This window comes from Barbatula barbatula, assembly GCF_947034865.1.
Source record: "Barbatula barbatula genome assembly, chromosome: 1".
In the NCBI taxonomy this organism is placed as follows: Eukaryota; Metazoa; Chordata; class Actinopteri; order Cypriniformes; family Nemacheilidae; genus Barbatula; species Barbatula barbatula.
The window spans coordinates 33583142-33602939 of NC_136766.1; the positions used below are offsets into that span (position 1 = coordinate 33583142).

The following is a 19798-nucleotide window of genomic DNA, read 5'->3' on the forward strand; positions in this document are numbered from 1 at the left end:
TTGTCAGACAGCTGAACATTGATGTCGTTATGGGATCGAATCTCGGTTGGGTAAACTAACACCGCACGAGATTACGTGACGTCATTACGCCAAACGTCCACTAGAGAGAGCTGCGGTCTCATATCTTACTTTTGCGAATAATGATCGACTTTTTCCTGAATCGTCTATAGATGGCGTCAATGTTTTTTCTTCTTCGGTTAATAATACAATTTTTTGATTATTTCTTCAATCCAAACGTCAAATCTCGCCTATAGAGGAAAACCATTTGGGAATGCTCAGATCCAAGATATTGATGGAAACTGGCTTGGCTGTTCCCATAAAATTCTGAAAAAATAACAAAGTTAAATAAGTGCATTTTAAAATTCTACACAAAATTCACCCTTGAAATGTATCTTTGTCTACATTGGTGATACGTGTTCTTTTTGTAATATGCAGGAGGAAAACTTGGCTCTTTATTTTATAACAAATTCTGGTCTGATGTGAGCTCATGAAAATATTGTTGATATGTTTATCTCTTAAAGATGTTATATGTTCATATACCAATGAATGTAAAATGTTTGATTATGTGATGAATTTCTATATTTTACATGGCAAATATCATATTCACAAAACAAACTTTGTCAAATCTGCACTTAACTGCAATTTCTTTTTGTTAGAATTGGAGAATCTCTGTTGCTTATAAATTGTTCAAATTTATGCAGACATTTTTTTCAACTTTATATATATTTTATTTTGTGGATTAAGAATGTGTGCATAGGAAAGAAAATAAATACTTGCTGTTGTTTTCTGTATTTATTTATTTACATTTTTTCTTCATTATTTATTAATCTTCTTTTCTCTTCCTCTTTGTGTGGTCTATTGTGTGATCTGTACAATGTTGTTACTTTCAAAGATTTCTTTTAATAAAAATAAAGAAATAAAAAAGAGCTGCGGTCTCATACGTGTCAAATCTCGAGGAAATTCAATGTGGAAAAACACGCACAATGCTACATAAACAGTTTTATCCACATTTGGCATCCTAGAATAAATTGATATATTATGTCGATCGGTCATTTGGATGTTATATGCATAGACACATTTGCATATTGTGCAATGCAGTATACCCCTGAATCATAATTTTAGTATGTTAGTATGCTATTTCGGACGTCGCCTCAGTAGTGCACACTTTAGTGCGCCACTCTCACTACAAGGCAAACGCAACAAACTTGGTTTCAAACACCTCCCAGATCACACCAACAGAGGCAGTGAAGTGAAATGTTTTTATAGCGCATCATGAACCAGCAAACATACAATACAGCATGTTAGCACCACAAATCGTGTCTTTTAGACCAGGATATAGATTTAAAGTGTGAAAGTTTGTGTCATTTTGGTAAGCGGAGTCTACGCCATTATTGCTACAAGTGGAGAATTATCTGAGAAAGATAACATGACAGCATTTATTTACCATAGAAACTAATGCAGGAGGTTCATGGAAATATTAAAGGGAATTTACACTCCCAAAAAAGCAGATCATTTCTAATGATTCGCTATTATATGTATGCGTACAAAAGAGAGAGCGTATAAATGTAATTGTACAGCTGTTCCATTCTATTCCATTGAAAAAAGCAGAGCCAAAGTCACAAAGGGTCTGTTAAATCAGTGCACATAAAAGACACGTTTTGCTTATATTAAGACAGGGTTTGCAAAGCATTTATTTCCCATTTTTGCAAATGTAATATGCATTTAGATTTGTAAAAATATTAGTCCAGTTAGTCAATATCACATTAACAAATACTGTATGATGAAAACCACAAGCATTTAATAAACTTCAAAAGTAAACATCAATCATAAAAACAGGTGTTGGAAATTTGATCGTTGACGTTTTTTTAAAGACAGACAGTAAACATGAATATGTCAGAACATTAATAACTTAAATATTAAGCATTTCACTGGCAGCATGTTATTTACAACAAACGTGAAAATTCACTGTGCTATAGATCTCAATAAAAACTATTAGCAAGATAATACACATTGCAACTTCACAAGTAAAGATGCTTGGTAAATTGCGTTAAGACCGTAAAGGCATTTGAAATTTAATCTCATGAGCGCTTTATTTCAAGCATTATTTACAAGATAACAAAATGGTACCATAAAACATTTTAAGTTGTGGGATCGGTACAAAAACGATCATTCTAAACGGTGTTATGTCTGTAGTAACCGTGCCTGTTCATCTTCCTCATTCTTATGGAAACAAAGCTTAACTGAAACTCATACCGAACACACCGCACCGAAAACAGGTTTTGGCTTTCCAACCCTTTATAAACCAAATGACCACAATAACCACATTCAAACCGGACCTATAGGAAAACGATACACCGCTATACGTAAAGGAACTTAAAGTGACATATATGCCGGGTAGCAGGCAGCTATTGTCTGTATTATTAAAAAACGGTGTGAGCAGAGCAACCGCTGTGACATCGCTACTAAAGAAAACAGAGACAGAATAGTAATTCACACTGTGCTATCGTGTGCAAATGCTCTCAAATTGGGGTTAGGAGTTAAAGAAGAGGAAGTGCATCACAGTGGATTAAGACACAACTGTACAACATTTTGAATAGCAAAGAAGTAAAAATAGTAAAGTGGACACGTTATTTTAGATTAGGTAGTCATGTGGATTGTTCTATTTATTCTTAAAATCTTAATATAATTGTCATTCACGCTTTATCCTGACATTGTAATCCGAACACTTTCTAACAGAATCGTGTTATTGTTTTTATTCACTTTCTGAATCGTGGCTATTCTCTAATAGTATTCTCACACAAAATGTGGGACTATATCTTCTGTGTAACTTTTGAACTTGCAGACTCCGAGAGAGAAATACGTCAATACAGCCGCAGAAAAGATGAAGAGACCATTCCGAATGTTCATTTAAAAAGCATTTCTATATGTATCGTGGTAATTCCCGTCCAGTGTGTTAGATTTCAACAAAATCAAACCTCAGGAGTGACAAAGTCATCCGACAGCAACGTGAACGACTGTGAGAAAAATCCAGGTTATTACAAAAACATTTTTTTTACTTTTCCTAAATACATGTATAAATATTACTTTTGTGAATACGGACTTGTTTTCATTGCAGTATTTGAATTCTGAAAAAAATAGAGCATAATTTCTATTATTTTGACTGCAAATAAATACAAAAAGAAACAATATTTGTATTTGAAATTTGGGAGAAATATTGTCAGTAGTTGTCATAAAAATGATCATTTTACCTAAACACATACAGAAAAAGTGAAAATCATTTTGAAATGGTCTCTCAATTTTATTCTGCTGCTGTATATCTATGTAGTCTATGACTAGTCATGTGCTGAAATTCTGCTCTTCTTCTAAATCAAATATGAGAGTACCCTGACAACATCTTGAGTTTTCATTTTCACTTGTTAACTCGGTAGTCGTGCGACATAAACAACGGAATTGAAAGACTCGTATCGCTTCATGCTGCTTATTAAACTTCCTGTTTCTATACAGAAGTTAGAGGGCGAGACTGAACAAACTCCATAGAAACATTTGTGTGATAATGAATAACCTGCTTGGTTATGTATTGCTCAATATGTTTTAATTGCTAATTGCGACTAATTTCATTCTGCTTGTTCTTCAAATCCGACTACAAGGGCCTAAAACAATTACCTTCATCCACAACCATAAAGAAAATCGAGGAATAAGAAACACAGAAAGACCTAAAGGGAAAAACCACACTGCATCAAGCTTGTGCACAGACTAGCTTGTGAATTTCGCTCGTGTTCTCTCAACATTGAATGAGGTCAACATGGGAAGCTTTTTCCTCCAACCAACCACATGACAATATTCGACCATCAAGAAGCCAGCCTGTCATCCTGCATCATGTGTTGGTTCCAAAATGAGATAATTGGTCAAAAATCTTCTTTTTATATTGTGCATTCAAATGAATATCAATCAAACTGCAGTTGGTTTGTTTTGATTTCAGCCAAACTAACCAACACAATAAAAACATGACAGCATAATAAAAAACGTGATTTTTGAACCATTTTGATCTCATTTTGGAACCAAACTCTTCACATGCAATAACCTAAAAATGTACGCATTAGCAAAGCATTTGATCCCATCCCTTTGTCAAAACGACGTTTGTGTTTGATCATTCGCATATATCAGCATACGAAGTGTACCTTACGGCTTCCATCCACTAACACTTACCATTCCAAACTTAACCTGTTGCTTTTGTTATGATCTTTAAAACCTCTGGCTTCCCTTAAAAACTGATCCGCTTTTTTCAGCTTCTCCATCGCCGCATTAAGCAAGATCTCAGGTCTCGCACTCTCCTCCGTTTCACTACTCTGTCCGGTTGCAATACCGCTCAGCATCTCTTCAGTCTCTGCGATTTCAAACGACACGTTTCTTTGCAAGTCCTTCATGTCACTTCCATGCGCTTTAACCTCTTTTTCCTCATCGTCCGCCCTCTCTGTGTTTTGAGAGAGCAGTTCTCCCAGAGATGCGGATCGGGCCATGGAGGAATACTTGAGGGGTACAGTTACGAGACTGGGATCGTTGGCACCTTGGTTTGGAGTCGAGCTCTCTGGGGTGACGGTAGGCATTTTTGAGGAAGGCCCTTCCGATCTCTGGACTTTTCCGTCGGATGGGTCTAGATCATCCTCGCTCGTCTCGCCATCAAGACCCTGAGAGCTAGCTTTCAGCTTGGCGGTGGATGGCGTAAGTAGGTCACCAATCTCCGACTCCTCTCCTGAGTGCTGACCGCTGTCTAAAGATTTCTCCTCTAAGTCTTCAGTTGGCTCGAGTTTGGGTTCTCGAGTTGTGATGTCACCTTTATCTAAAGACTGCTTCGAGACTTTTTCTGAAGATGGAGTGGTGATGATGTTTAGGACCGTGGTGTAATTTTGTGGGGCGGGGTCTTCCGTTTGGACGGTTGGCTTTAATGGCTTCTTGGGCGGAGCTGGAGGTCCAGAGCTCTTTTTAACAGGTTCAGGGGTTGTAAGTGGTGACGCATTGAGCTGAAGAGGTTCGATGGTAACTTCTCCAGGTCTTTCTGATGTCTTCTGCGAGTCTGTCCCTTCTTGTTCAACATGTGGTTCCTTTGATGCAGTAGTGGGTGAATCCCACATCACGACTTGAGGCTTTATAGTCTTGTTAGACAGAATGAACGGCTGGTCTTCTTTCTCATTTTTCTTTGTAGAGTCTGGAGATATATCTGGCATCTCTTCAAGCTCCTCTTGAATCTCCTGTGTCTCTGTTGTAACTTGTTGGTTGGGTTTCATATGTTTGGATGGAGGGGCCGGGGGTTGGATAGTCTTGCTGGATGGTGTTGGTTCGGAGATGTCTGAGCTCTCGATGTCCACCATACTGTCGGAGGAAACCTCCTTGGTAGAGACAAAGGGTTTTGTCTCCTTCGATGGAGGCATGGGTGGTGTAAGAATCTTCTTAGGAGGTGTAGCCTCCTCACTTTTAGCCTCGTCCTCCTTACGGTTATCATTGGGTTTGTTGTCTTTCGATGGAGGCATGGGTGGTGTAAGAATCTTCTTAGGAGGTGTAGCCTCCTCACTTTTAGCCTCGTCTTCCTTACGGTTATCATTGGGTTTGTTGTCTTTCGATGGAGGCATGGGAGGCTTAATAACCTTCTTCTGGGATGTGGAATCTTCATCGACGTCCTCCTCTGCAACGTCGTTAAGGGTCACAGTCGTCTTCAGAGTTTCAGTTTGTTTGTCATCTTCTGTATTCAAGCAATGAGTTCCATTCAGCTGGGTAACATCTCCATCCAGGTCCAGCCTTATAATTCCATCACTTGTTACACTCGCAACCTATTTAAAAAGGATATACATTTAGATGATATCCGCTTGGTTAATTTTCTTCAACATGGCAGAAAAATGTGCATTTTTGCACGTGTGAAATTAGCCACGTACCTCCTTCATGTGTATTCTGGTCGGCGGTCTTCTTTGACGGTTGCCCTTCGGCCGAGAGCGTGTAACATGCTCTAAAGAGCAGCCTTCATCCACTGTCACCTTAAAAAAAGGGTGAGAAAAAGTATATTCGTGCAACCTTAAAAAAAAGTTGAGAAAAAGTATAAAAGTATATTCGTGCAATGAAGTTCTACAGGGTTGTGTTCACAAGCTGGTACGTCGACTTCAAATGCGTTCAAGTCACAATTTGATTGGGTCAGGAAATTGTAGAGCTGACAAGAATGTGTTGGGCAGAGATAGTAGAGCAGGTTCGGCAAAGGACTCGAAACGGTAATCGAACTCGGGCGCCGTTAGCGCATTGCCGCTGTATATTGCCACGCTAACAACAAGGCACCCTTGTTGACCTAAAGGGCTCCTATTTTGCCTTTAATCGTGATCCTGCTTGTGTTTTTGTATGTAGTATAACATGTATCAAGCATTTAAAAAAAAGCTATATTTGGCAAATATTTTACCTTTAACGTTCACCGCTGTGCCCTGCCTCCGAGAAAAGCTCAGTTTTGTTCCTTGTTCAATGAGGCCCTTCCTCCAAAAATGTAATGGACTCAGATTGGTTAGCTAACCCAGTGTGTTGCGATTGGTTAAGTGCCCAGTCCGCGTTGTCCGGAAATACCACGCGCCTTACCATTCACATTTCACGTCTTTTGCACGCGCAAGTTCGTTATTTTAAATGTAGACACGCGGAAGGCGTGTGCAAACAGGGAGCACATCGCCGCATCGAGATGGTAATAGTTCAACTTTGCTGAGTGACTGGAGAAAGCGACGTGGCTCGCGTTTTCCGTGCGGTCTTAGACGCGAAATGTGAATCGCCCCTAAAGCTATACAGAGTAACATTAATAAACAGTAACAATGGCTTCAGCCTCATCAGTGTATTACACAGCTTTCGCAGAAGATGTTAAAGTCATGGATGGAATTGGTTACCGCTAGTTATCTTTCAATATGTGTGTAGCTGAATCTTTAGCACCAAAGCTAACAGTTGTAAACAGATGCTGCGTCCCAATTTGCCTACTTAAACTATGCCCTTAAAGTATGCACAGTTTTTGTTACGGAAAAGTATGCTGTACACATTTTAGTTCGTAGCAAAACTGTACGCACGCACTGGGACATGCTAACGTGACACGGAAGTGTCCGTCGTTGCCCAGCCGACACTGTCACGAACATAAAAATGTGAGTATTCATTCATTTATTATTTTGTATGTAATGTTAACTGTATACTGACTTTTATTAATTTAGCGAAGCATCTTTTATTTAATTTTATGAATGCAGTCTAGCGTCACTAACATCTGCCCTCTCGCGGTGTGTAGTGGGTAATATAAGCCGTTAAGTGTCCATGGATTCAAACTTCGAATTTTGACCTGAAACAGTAGACCGTGCGGTTACTTTTGCATGTAACCATTATAAAATTATTTTTCATTGCTAAAAATGAATTGTTTGACACATCTATCTAAAGACAGCGAGAAATAGAAGTTGAATGATCTCAAATACCTCATCAAATACTTTATTTTTTGCCTTGTTTATTCCTTCTCCGAGCGCCTTGATCCACGCCTCTTTCTCCTCGGGGCTTTGTGCCTGAAACTTGACATCTTGGACCTGGAAGCATTCAATGCAACAGCTGTTATACACATTAAACACATCAACTGGCAACTTATTATAGGAAATTAACAAAGTTCTCCTTTCTATTATTACAAAAATCTGCAAGTCAGAGTAAGTTCTCCTTGTTATTGTTTATAGGATGTTTATTTGTACGGCCCATTGTTCAACTGTGTTGGCTTCATAAGTAGCATCCTGTATACAAACAGGACCAGCATGAACCTTTCAAGTGCATAAAACAATAGGTATCTTCTTGTCTGTGAAAAACCTCATGCCACATTCCTAGGTTACTCATCATCAGTAAACAGCCAAAGGTTAAAAAAACAATCTCGGAACTCGGGTTCCTCCATTATGTCATTTTTTCTCTCATTTTATGGCTTACCCATAATAGCAAAATCTGTTTTTTTGCAAAATCTGCAAAATCCCATTTATTTCTACACCACAAATGATGTGGGACTTTGTTTCATATGTTTAGGGTTATGGGTGTGTGTCTAGCATCGCTATTACCATCAAGCTCAACCTTTAACCCGAAATATATCTCATCCCCATAAAAATCTAAAGTTCTTCGAGGAGGGTGTGCCTGTACAGAGTCTGAAGCAGGAAGTAAACATCTGGCCTGTGTTGAGTCTTTAAACTCTTTTCAAGAACTACAGTTTACGTGCAGTTGGGTAATAAAAGAAGAAGCACTTGGTTGTGGAGTGTGACTCATACAGCTGGCTGCTGGTCACATTGCTCAGGAGAGGAAAAAGTGACACGATGCCCAGGACGCTCTATTCACACACACACATTCTCTCTTGACATCTGCAGCGCTCCGACGCAGTCTCGTCATCTGTTAGTAATAATGCATATTACGCCTGTTAGGTATCTTCGCATTTCTTCAGACCTTTCATACACCCAAGACTCCTGGATTACAGCTTGGACTTGAGATAGTAAATTTTAGAGCAGTTTTTTTAAAGGCTTGAGTTTGCAATAGATGAGACACGTATTGTACGCGTGGCCATGCATAATAATAATGTTGTACTTCTCTCTGCGTAATGTCCCTCAACGACAAATGGCAATACAAAGTGAATTTGATCTAAATAAAACGTTTCTGTAAGATAGTCATAGATCATGGGTATCGTTCACTAATACTTGTGTACATTATTCATATTTACATGCACATTTGAATGTCTCAGGAAAACATTTAAGCAAATTCACAACATGTGCAAACACACATGACTTTGATTTTCAATCTCGTAGTAATGTTGACGTTTTCTGTGAATATTTTCACCTAAAACCTGAAATAGCACGCAGTTACGTATGTATAGCGTATGTGAGTAATGTGTTTGTGTGATCTAAGGTATTTAAAAAAAGAAATTTCCAATATATGTAAGTATGAACCACAGTTGTTATTGTTTTGTTTTCAGCTTATTCATAATTAGAATGTGCTTTTATTTTATATTTGCAGTTTTGTTTTTATTTTAGTACAATTTTATGCAATTTTGTTATGTGCTTTTGTAATATTCTTTTTGATTTCTTATCATTGAAATGTATTTTCATAAACATACATTTAATATAAAATAAATTTGCAATGTTACGTCCCAGACCGATAAGCAAACACAGACAAACCGTGCGTCCTTTAAAAAACGTACCTACTGGGAATTGACAATCCATTGGTTAATATATTGGTATACTGTGTGTTCAATATTAGGTTTTAATTTAAATTAAAATGTGTTTTTTTCTATACCGGAGTGAATAAAACGATATATTAATCATATAATCTGTCCAGAGCGTTTTTTAAACAATATAAATCATATTTTCGATGACGTACTGTATATCAACCAGTAGATTAATTATCCACTATAACAAAATGATTCTTTGTTCATTTATCAAAATTGGCCACATTGTACCTACATTTCTGTGCATGGTGCAAAAAAATAAGCAAACAAAATGCTGGCTTGTGGGTGTTACACCATAAGCATTTACAGTCATACAGGAAATCTTGCTAACCCTTGCTAAAGGTTGTCTTGGTGTTGTTCTACGCTGCAATAAAATCAGTACGGTTATCGTTTCTTATCTCAACTTTGACAAGTGCACTATATTTCTTATGACACTCAGCACAAAAAGCAACAGCCGCCCTTTCACGTATATTTTCTGCCATCAAACGTTGAATCCAGTGAAGTCATGTGTCTGTTCAGATATGTCTCTGATTCATAACATTCAGCACAATGAGCCAGTGTTATATGAGCCAGTGCCATATTGAGCCGCTGATGTCACGGCCGCGGCCAGCCATCAGCCACTGTGCATTGCATTGTCATACCAATGACAGTCACTCTTTATATCGCATACAAAGGAAACGGCAGTCTGATATGACTGACGTGTGGTGCCGGGCTGCAATGTTCATTATTACCTTGTTGCCGCTCTTGGGGTTTCTTATCAGAACCAGTCTGTGTTTCTTCTTGAATGCACTTTTTAACTCGTGACATTTCTCATAGTTGTCCAGGTCCAACTTCTCCAGGCATGTTTTTAATTCCTGCACGAGAGTAAATGTGTACAAACTGTGTTACGCAGACAATTGCTATTGGGACTTTTTGGGGTTATTGAGCAAGTGGGTCAAAGACGAAAAATGTTCAAGCATGTAAAAATTGTAATTCTAGGTTTTGCCCATTTGTCAATAACATAGTTTACTTATTTAAAGCACAGTAAACTGTAATATGCTCCCTTACTCTTCATATATTTGAATGCAAGTGAGAACAAGCATTTTGTTGAAATTTGTACATAAATATTGTGTACACTGAATTACAATGTAACATTATTTCAACAAAGTTTGACATTTTATTCTCCAAAAACTTCGTTGAAACCATAAGGTAGACATTTAATTGCATTTAATGTGCTATCTACGGACATAACATCACTTTTGTACATTTATTTTCAAAACCCTGCTTAGTTGCTAAAACATTTAAACATTCCTGATCCTATCCGATTCAGGTCCTTTAATAAAATGTAATAATTTCCATCCTTGAACCGGACGGGTGCCTCATGTTTGGATCACTCCCTTTATTATGATGTAATACAGTTCTGATGGTTAGAAAATGAACATTAAGTTACTCTGAAACGTCACAACATTAAAATTGGAATCTCATAACAATCTTTTTTACATTACGGACTTTTGTTATACCTCATCTTCATAGATGGCGATCTCAGATCTGTCCAGTTGAATGAAGCGGTCTTTATAGCTGCTCAAGAACTTCCCTGAAGACTTCTTCAACCATCCAGCCTTCCCAGCACATTTCACCTCTTTGGGCTTGGCCGGCTCCTCTTTCACGCCCTGTGTTGCGCAGGAAAACCAAAATCAGCATTTTTTGGAGAACCGAAGTTTCTGTTTGACTTGGCATGAATTTCAAATGTGAGCTCTGGAGAGAGCATTCCACAGATGGGAGGGTGAAACATGCAGCAGGCCAGACTATCATTTTTGGCCATCATCGTACGACCTTCAACACCTTTTATATTCTTAACAGAACGAACGTCTGACGCCTTCTTTCCACATCTGTTCTTTTTTCACTTTTACAACAGTCTTATAACTTGCATCTGGATTCTTCATTCGACGCAATGGTTTTGATTTTACTTTTACAAAGTACAAAATGCACATCTTTTCGAATACGAATTATAATACACCCCGAATGCAGATGTATTTGGAATTCCCAGACTTTGACAGGAGTCGATGTGAGGAAATTCCTCAGGATGTCTCTTTAAAGGGTCATCGGGCTGTTTTTCCACTTTCGCTGGGCCTTTGGAAAAAGCAGCTTGTTGTCAAAAAGGTACAGCTGTGCGAGGAAAGAAAATACGGAGAATAATGGGATCTGGGAGTTCTGGAATTTTTTAGCACATTGCCCTGTCCGAGAAACCAGGCCGCTGCAAGCCCTCGCAATGTCTGTGCCGGGACGGGGCGATGGGGGTTGTGTTTTGGCGGATGAGGGCGGCTCTTTGTTTTCTTGTTCTGTTTTTTGGGTTAATATAGAGCACAGCGGACATCACAACACGCTCGCTGAGAGGGACTTTGGGTGGGACGGAAAAATCTATATTGTAAAAAAACAGATTGCTGTCAATTTGGATCTGTGCAGCTGAGAACGGCCCTACGCTTTCACGAGAGCAAGCAGTGAGAGAGAAAGCAGATACTTTCAAATGTAGAATCAAACAGGAAATAACTTTAGCTTTCATCTAACAGGAAGATCTTTTGAAGTGAACCAAACTTTATAGTGCTACAGTAGATACCAACTAATGATAATGTACAGGATATATAGACTCGAACATACAGTTGGTATTTACAGAAACCCTTCATTCTTATTATCATATTGCACTTGGGCATCTTTTGACTTGGGCCAGAAAACAACAACTCAGAACTCCCCAAAAACCCACTCTGAACACCTTAGCAACTGCATGTCAACGCCCTGGCAACCACCTCAAAAACCCTACCATCGTGGTTGCAGGTTTAACACACTCAAACACCATTTACAGTTTATTCAGAAGGTGTGGAAATATTGCATGCATGCTAAACTTGAGAAGATTTCCCATAAAGATAACAGATTTTTTTTTCACTGTATTTATAAGTTACCATGTTAATGACATTTGTTGAGGTTTTGGTGATTTTCGATGAATCCACTAAATTATTTCTGATGGAGTTAAATAACATTTAATTGCCTTTACATTATCTTCGATTATACTTTTAAATGTTTTTCAATCAGTTATATTGTTAAATAATTTACAGTTACAATTTTTTTGGGCTAAATTCAATTTTCCAATGAATCCGTTAAATAATATACTGTTGAATTTAACCGTCATAACAGAAGATCTGGGCTGATGGGACAGATTTTTGGATATTCCCTATCTTTTCAGAGGCACAAGGGTAAGAAACAAAAAATAACTTTTATTTATGGGCAATTCACACACAAACTGCGCTGTAAAATTTGGCGGTAACCACATAAACAAACGTTTTGTGGTCCAAACTAAACTTCCGATAGACCTCCGCAAAGAATCAATAACTGTTGAGTCGTTTTGATTCAATCAAATTGAAATAAAATATTCATATGAAATTCATTGTTATAACCAAACACAGAGCAGAAGTTAACTTCGAGCCAGGCACGTAGGTCCGATGAAACCATCTATATGCTTAATATTTTGCAATGTGCATTTGTTACAGTCCTAAATTATAATCTTTTGCACAATTTATAACATTCTTCAAACGTGTTCTCTGCACACAGACACACATCTCACTTTTACAACATACTGCACCCACTCTCCCTTCCAAACACACTGAAAGTATAACTCTATACTTACATATACAATAGTGATCTTTGCCATTGCTTATCAGAAATGCCACCACCTACTGTATATAATATCAACATTCATAAGTGTATTATTTACCGTCTATGTTTTGTCTATCAAATCATCATGGCAGTATCGCTGGCCATATTTAATGAAAATAAACAACGGGCCTCATTCAGGTTATAAATTTAAGTCTATTCAAGGTATACATTTTATGAGCATGCATGTTTCCTGGGATCGAAGCCACGGCGCTTGCACTGTTAATTCAATGCTCAACTGAGCTTGAGAAAACCCAGAATAGGTGAAATATCCCCAAAAGAGAAAAAGAAAACACTCCTATGTATTGTATTCAGAGGAAGTGACAAATGCCATATTCTGTCTTATGGTTTGGGGGACATGTTCTTAAATCATACAACAGTTTTAGTGCTTAAATCTGACGAGAGATGTTTCAAGAATGATGACACAAAACCGCCAAGGGACTTCTGTTTTGTATCACTTCGCCATAGTAACCATCAAAACTATACTACAATCGGTATCGATTCCGCAGTCACATGTCATACCAGACTCAGGTCGTGATCTCTCTTACACATTTGTGCATTTCATGATATTATTGTTTAAACATACCAACAGCCCTTGTTCTCTTCTAAGTGCAACCTGCAAACAAGTGCGTCCACAAGTTCTAGTATACCAGACAAACTCGTCCGGAATCTCATACAGAGAATACAAAACAGGAATGAGACCAGAGAAGCAGAAAGAGGAACAGGAATCAAGAACCCGTAACCACTATAGTTTAACAAAAGGGTTGATGGGAAGGTATTTTGAACAACGGTGGTAACCAAAAAGATCTTCTTTTGTGTTGCACAGAAGAGTCGACAACACAACTGACAACTTAATAAACTGGCACAAGCTCTGAAACCTCACTAACAGCTTCATTAAGAAGCCAACGCTTGGAGATGTTCATAAAAACTCACTCTCTCTGCTCTCTAAAGTATATAGACCACAGAAGCAGACCCACAAACACCAAATTTGACTGTGACCACCGCAGCTGCTCTTTGTCTTAATGTCATATCAACCTGGCCGTGTGTTGTTCCATGCTGTCATTGTGTTTGGATAAACGTGGTGGCGAATTGGCTGTGTCGTACGCAGATGTTTTCCAAGAAACGGATGGACTCCCGACACAAACATTCCCCCGATCACATTTCGTGTTAAGACGCTTCTTAACCTCCGAATGGGGCGGCACAAACTGAAAGGCAAGTCTTATCGGAGCTAAATAAAGATTCTATCTAAGTACACCACATATTAACTATGCTAGTTTCAGCTCTGCCGTCTATTGCCACCGGTCTGCGTTACTTCCTCATTTCATTATTTCCTGAAAAAACACCTTCACGTAGTGAGAGGGTCTGCGAGCAGAATCGATGTAGTTTTGCTCATAGATGCGTAGATGCACGCCATAAACAAGACCAAACAGACATACACATAGCTTTTAAAGAGACGGTTCACTCAAAAATAATACACCGTGAAGGAAATCCCGTAAAAATCATATAAAGTTCTGGCAGTTTATTTTACGTACATTTCCGTGCTTAACTGTCATTGAATGCAGTGCAAAATGTAAAATACAAGTAAACTGTAAACAACAAGTAAAACTTTAAAAATGAAAATTCCTTCATATTAAGACGGTATACCGAGCCCTATTTTTACGGACGTTTTAAGAGTGTGACTCCCTATTCAGTGGAGCACAAAAGAAGATATTTTGAGAAATGTCTCGGTGGTCCATAAAACGGAAGTCAATGGGGGTCAGTGTTGTTTGGTTATCGTTCTTCAAAATGTCTTGTTTTGTGTTCTGCCGAAGAAAGAAAGCCCTACAGGAATCGAAAGACACGAGGGTGAATAAATCATTTTGACAGACGTCTCACAAACGTTTAGAGGATGGATGTATGTATGTATGATGGATGGGCGTATGGATGGATGGAGGTATGGATGCATAGATGCATGGATGCATGGATGCATGTATTGATGGATGTATGATGGATGGACGGAGGTATGGATGCATAGATGCATGGATGCATGTATTGATGGATGTATGATGGATGGGCGTATGGATGGACGGACGGATGCTTAGATGCATGGATGCATGTATTGATGGATGTATGATGGATGGGCGTATGGATGGACGGACGGATGCTTAGATGCATGGATGCATGTATTGATGGATGGACGGATGGATGTATGATGGATGGGCGTATGGATGGACGGATGGATGCATGTATTGATGGATGTATGGATGGATGTATAGATGCATGTATTGATGGATGTATTGATGGATGTATTGATGCATGTATGGATGGATGTATGATGGATGGGCGTATTGATGGATGGACGGATGGATGTATGAATGTATGATTGATGGGCGTATGGATGGACGGACGGACGGATGGATGCATGTATGGATGGATGTATGATGGATGGGCGTATTGATGGATGGACGGATGGATGCATGTATTGATGGATGTATGGATGGATGTATAGATGCATGTATTGATGGATGTATGGATGGATGTATAGATGCATGTATTGATGGATGTATGATGGATGGGCGTATTGATGCATGTATGGATGGATGTATGATGGATGGGCGTATTGATGGATGGACGGATGGATGTATGAATGTATGGATGTATGATTGATGGGCGTATGGATGGACGGATGGATGCATGTATTGATGCATGTATTGATGGATGGGTAGGCAGACAGTCCATCCATTCATCCACTACCCAAAAAACATGTCACACAACAAGTGTGCGGATGGAGTAAACGGGTGTCATTCACTTCCTGATGTCAATCAAAAGCTCCATCATCTCTGATGTAAAGAAGCTCGTTTATGAACACGTTATAACCGACGTATTGACTTCAGTGAAGTAAACAAGTGACGCTCAAAAGCCAAACACTTGTTTTCTTTCATGCAAAAGAACAGTCTGCACTAAAACAAGTCTCTAGGCCGACGAGTCATGAAAACTTTGCAGCAGCCCCGCATCAAGCGCGACATAAAAGTAATATCGCTTATTCTTTGTTAAATGCAACGCCTCAAATGTGTCGCACACGCAATATAATTTACACATCAAAACAGAAAGATTGTTGAAATACTCACATCTTCCATTATAAGATTCTTTTTATTCAGAAATCCCGTTATGCGCAACACAAGCCGCTCGACGCCGGACTTTATCTCGGGTTAAACGCGATGAGTTCTCCTGTCCTCGACTCTCTCTCGTCCAACATAACGCAGAAAAACAAGGAACTCGGAGCGAGAAATGTAACGGTGCTCTGTTCCTACGGCTCGTTTTCCTCTTTCCTCTTCAGCAGCGTTACAAGTATCATGCTTGAAAAAAGTTTGGTTTCCGGTAAGTCCCCAGAAAAACCTCCGAGCGCTGAGAGACCGGGGCCGCGTCTCGCATCCTAGCGAGCCGCCTACTTAGTGAACTTCCCTCTTCAGCGAAGCGCGTCAGATTCCGGATGGCGCGTGCGAGTCGAGTTCTGGAGGTCCCGAGTGATGTTGTCTAGGTAGGCGCGTCGTTACGTTTCGAGACGCAGCCTGACACTTCTCAGTCTTGCTTAAGAGGCAAAGAAATGTTAAAGCATGCACTGCTGATGCAGTGTGTAAATCTTTATTGCATTTGTTTAAGGCCTTGTTGATTAGTAGATATTATTCGAGCCTCTTTTAGGTTTGCATCATGCACATTTGATGTATTGTGCAAAACACAATGTAAGCTTTAATACAGAGGTAATATAGTGTGGGACTTGGATTGAAAACTTTTCAACATAAAGGACAGAACAAAAGCAATCATGTGATTGCATAACTATGGTGCTTGCAGAAATGTTGCATTTCCTGGGGGCGTGGTGCACGCCATGCGTCATCAATCTGACAGGGAGGATGCAACCGGCTTCCTAATAAATGATACACAACAAACACAGAATGACAGATCAATGACTTCTTCAAATTCCCCCGTGTGTTAGATTATCCTTATTTCATCTCTTTGATGGCGCTACTGAATGTTTTAGAGAAAGCTAAAGTTTCCAACTTTATAGAAAGATAAAGAATAGTATGGAGACAAAAAATGGTTCTGTACAAATCGTTGGTAGATTGAGTATTTAGTGGAGGGCAGGATATCCATCCAATAAATACGTGTAGCTCCTGCCCATAAAAAGTAATTCGATTAAATTGAATGGGGTTGATACGACTCAATTTGAATACGTACGGTTTAGATTAAACCTATAGAATGTACTTTTGTGAATTTCAAATGAAATGTATGTGTTTATGTGTGATCTTGTCAAGCTCGAGATAAAACAACATTCGGTAATGGTGGATTCACACTGTCGCGATTGTCCAGTTCATTTTCAACGGGAGCCATGCGGTAAGCGGCAAAACGCAGTCGTTGGCGGATGCTCGTGCATCCCAGAATCCCGCAGCTTCCACGGGCGCGGCTCTTTGCGGCATGCGCAGCTGAAGATACGAATATTTGGTCTTATTGCGAACGGCAGCGCGCGGCGATTACACCGCACACGGTGTGAATCCACCTTATTGTGAGACGACATTCAGACTGCTTTTGTTAAGCCTAGATTTTGCTGTTATATAACGACAACATAAATATAGATTTTCTAACATTTAATGATGAATACTGTTCTATAACGTCTACAGCAAAAACATATAATCAACCCCAACCTGGGTAAACTCTAAAGAGAAGCCTCAAAGCGTTATTGAGCTTTATTATAAAAACATACACACAAGGGTATTGTAAAATGAATTTCCTTTCCAAAAACAGTACAGGTATGTGGTTTAATTAAAAATAATGAAAATAAAAAATCAATAACCGTAAACCATCATACTGGCAGATGTATTGGAAGAGATTTACATTGTATTGTGTGTGTGTGTGTGTGTGTGTTTGTGTGTGGTTTTTGAAGAATATGACGTGTTACCGGAAGAGACGGACGAAGGGCTTTCGCTGCAATTCGCAGAATTGATGGTCAACGGGTGACATTTTATTTCTCGACCACGTGTCCTCTCGCAAATCAATATAAATAGTTTTGATCTAAGCACACTCAGACTGCAGACGATCCTAAACGAAATGAAATTCACTTTTCCAGGTCGTGCTCAAATGTGTTCCTGTAGACCTTACCGAAGCATTAAGTGTATTGAACCCAAGTTCGACGTCATTAAAATGCGATGCAGTAAGTGTTAAGTAGGGTCTGTAATAACACATACTTAGTAACAACAACCACTTAGCAAAGAGCGAGTGAAATGACAGTTCTCTGTATGTTTCTATATTCTCTATGTCGGTGTCCCGGGCCCGTGTTTAAGGAAATGGCAATAATGGTGGAAATGCAAGTGGCCGTGCCCTCGCTTGGTACGCAAGCTCGACTGGTTTGAGTTTCCTGACAGATACGTTTTGATCCTCGAGAGGTTGTAAGGACCATGGGTGAGGTTGAACAGATTTGTCCAAGAGAACGGAGGTGTGCTGAATGAGTCGCGCATGGCATGGTGGGCCAGTTGCTGACTTTTGAACTTTTCACGCAACACAGAATCACACAAGATGCCCCCTCTTCAAAACAAATCATGGTTAACAGAGACGCCCTGGAGCTGAAGGTTATTGGCTTTGGTGGATCTGAATGGTTGTCTAACCCGTAAGTCTAACACTAAATAACCAATAACCTAAATAACCAATGCTGGTGTATGCATGAGGTGAATGAAAGGACACAGAGACAGTGTTGGATCTAGTCTTTTTAGTGTTAAAGGTTGAAAGAATTGCTCAGAAATTCACTACAAGTGATGATTTTGATCGGTAGTCATGACTAGGCCCAGAAAGAATTCCGTGAAAAAAGTTTGGACAAATCTGCGGAAGTACAAGATCGTACGTCCCAGTAATGACTAAATGTATGTCAAGCAGGCACAAATAAAATACGTCTTTGGAATTAGAGACACTTCCGACAACTTATGTTCATGTAGAGCTAGTGGTTTATCTGTCTCTCACCGACAACTTCCGCTTATGATGTGAATAAATTCTTGTGCTCCTCGATCATGCAAATGATGACCATCTCTTTCTAGGCGAACCATTCTACAGCCATACTGTGACTATTTACGCTGTTACAACCCCATACACGTCGTTTTCTGCATTTGATGTTTCTTCAATTTATCGAACGACCCCCGAGACCACCCTTGGATTATATAACCAATCAATCAATCGTGTTGGACTGACCAACGCATCCTTCAGGTCTGGCGACGTGGAGGAATAAAGCACTGCCAGAGCCAACCTGAGGAGGGGAAAGATAATGATTCTCCATCTAAAATGTAGGGTGTGGCTAAAATCAGTCTCAGCCAATGGATTAAAACATACACTTTTTTGGAAGTGACATGAAAATGCTGGAGATATATAAAAACATCTTTTGAAAACAACAATGGAAAAAATGATTAAAATGTTTTAATATAATTTAAGAAATTGAAATGTGTGTCCTGAACCTAAACCCCTACATCCCCAATTGAAAGTACCCAATAAAAGATGATTTAATATATATAACGTTTACTGGTATTATAAATATTATTGTGCGTTTCAATAGATAAAAGGAGGATGTGAATACTTTTATGCTTTTTAAAAGTATTTTTTATATGGGACAGCATTTTGCACGAATTATCGATAATGTGTCAACTTTTGACAATTTCCATAATAAGATAGCGATCTCTATTTTGTAAACTTTAGCTGCATTGTTTCTGAAAAGGCAAAGCATGCATCACAAAGTCTCAGACGTCACCGCCACTTGGCACACTTTTCTGAAAACACTTCACCTATCGTATGCACAAAATTACTTCTGATTAAAACAATCTAGCTAATTTCTCACGTGGACATGCACATGCAGTAATATGAACATGCACACATGCAACTTTG

General features: G+C 39.1%; 1 protein-coding gene across 1 annotated transcript; it reads right to left on the bottom strand.

The window, feature by feature from the left end:
* Positions 1 to 1660: 1660 nt before the first annotated feature.
* plekho2 (pleckstrin homology domain containing, family O member 2) lies at positions 1661 to 16340 on the bottom strand. The gene is made up of 6 exons (XM_079453869.1): positions 16015 to 16340; positions 10726 to 10875; positions 9958 to 10080; positions 7464 to 7568; positions 5925 to 6023; positions 1661 to 5822 (listed from the first exon to the last, which is right to left on the bottom strand). Exons 1-6 carry the CDS (start codon positions 16021 to 16023, stop codon positions 4203 to 4205), a joined length of 2106 nt encoding a protein of 701 aa, XP_079309995.1. The 5' UTR covers positions 16024 to 16340; the 3' UTR covers positions 1661 to 4202.
* Positions 16341 to 19798: the final 3458 nt, after the last annotated feature.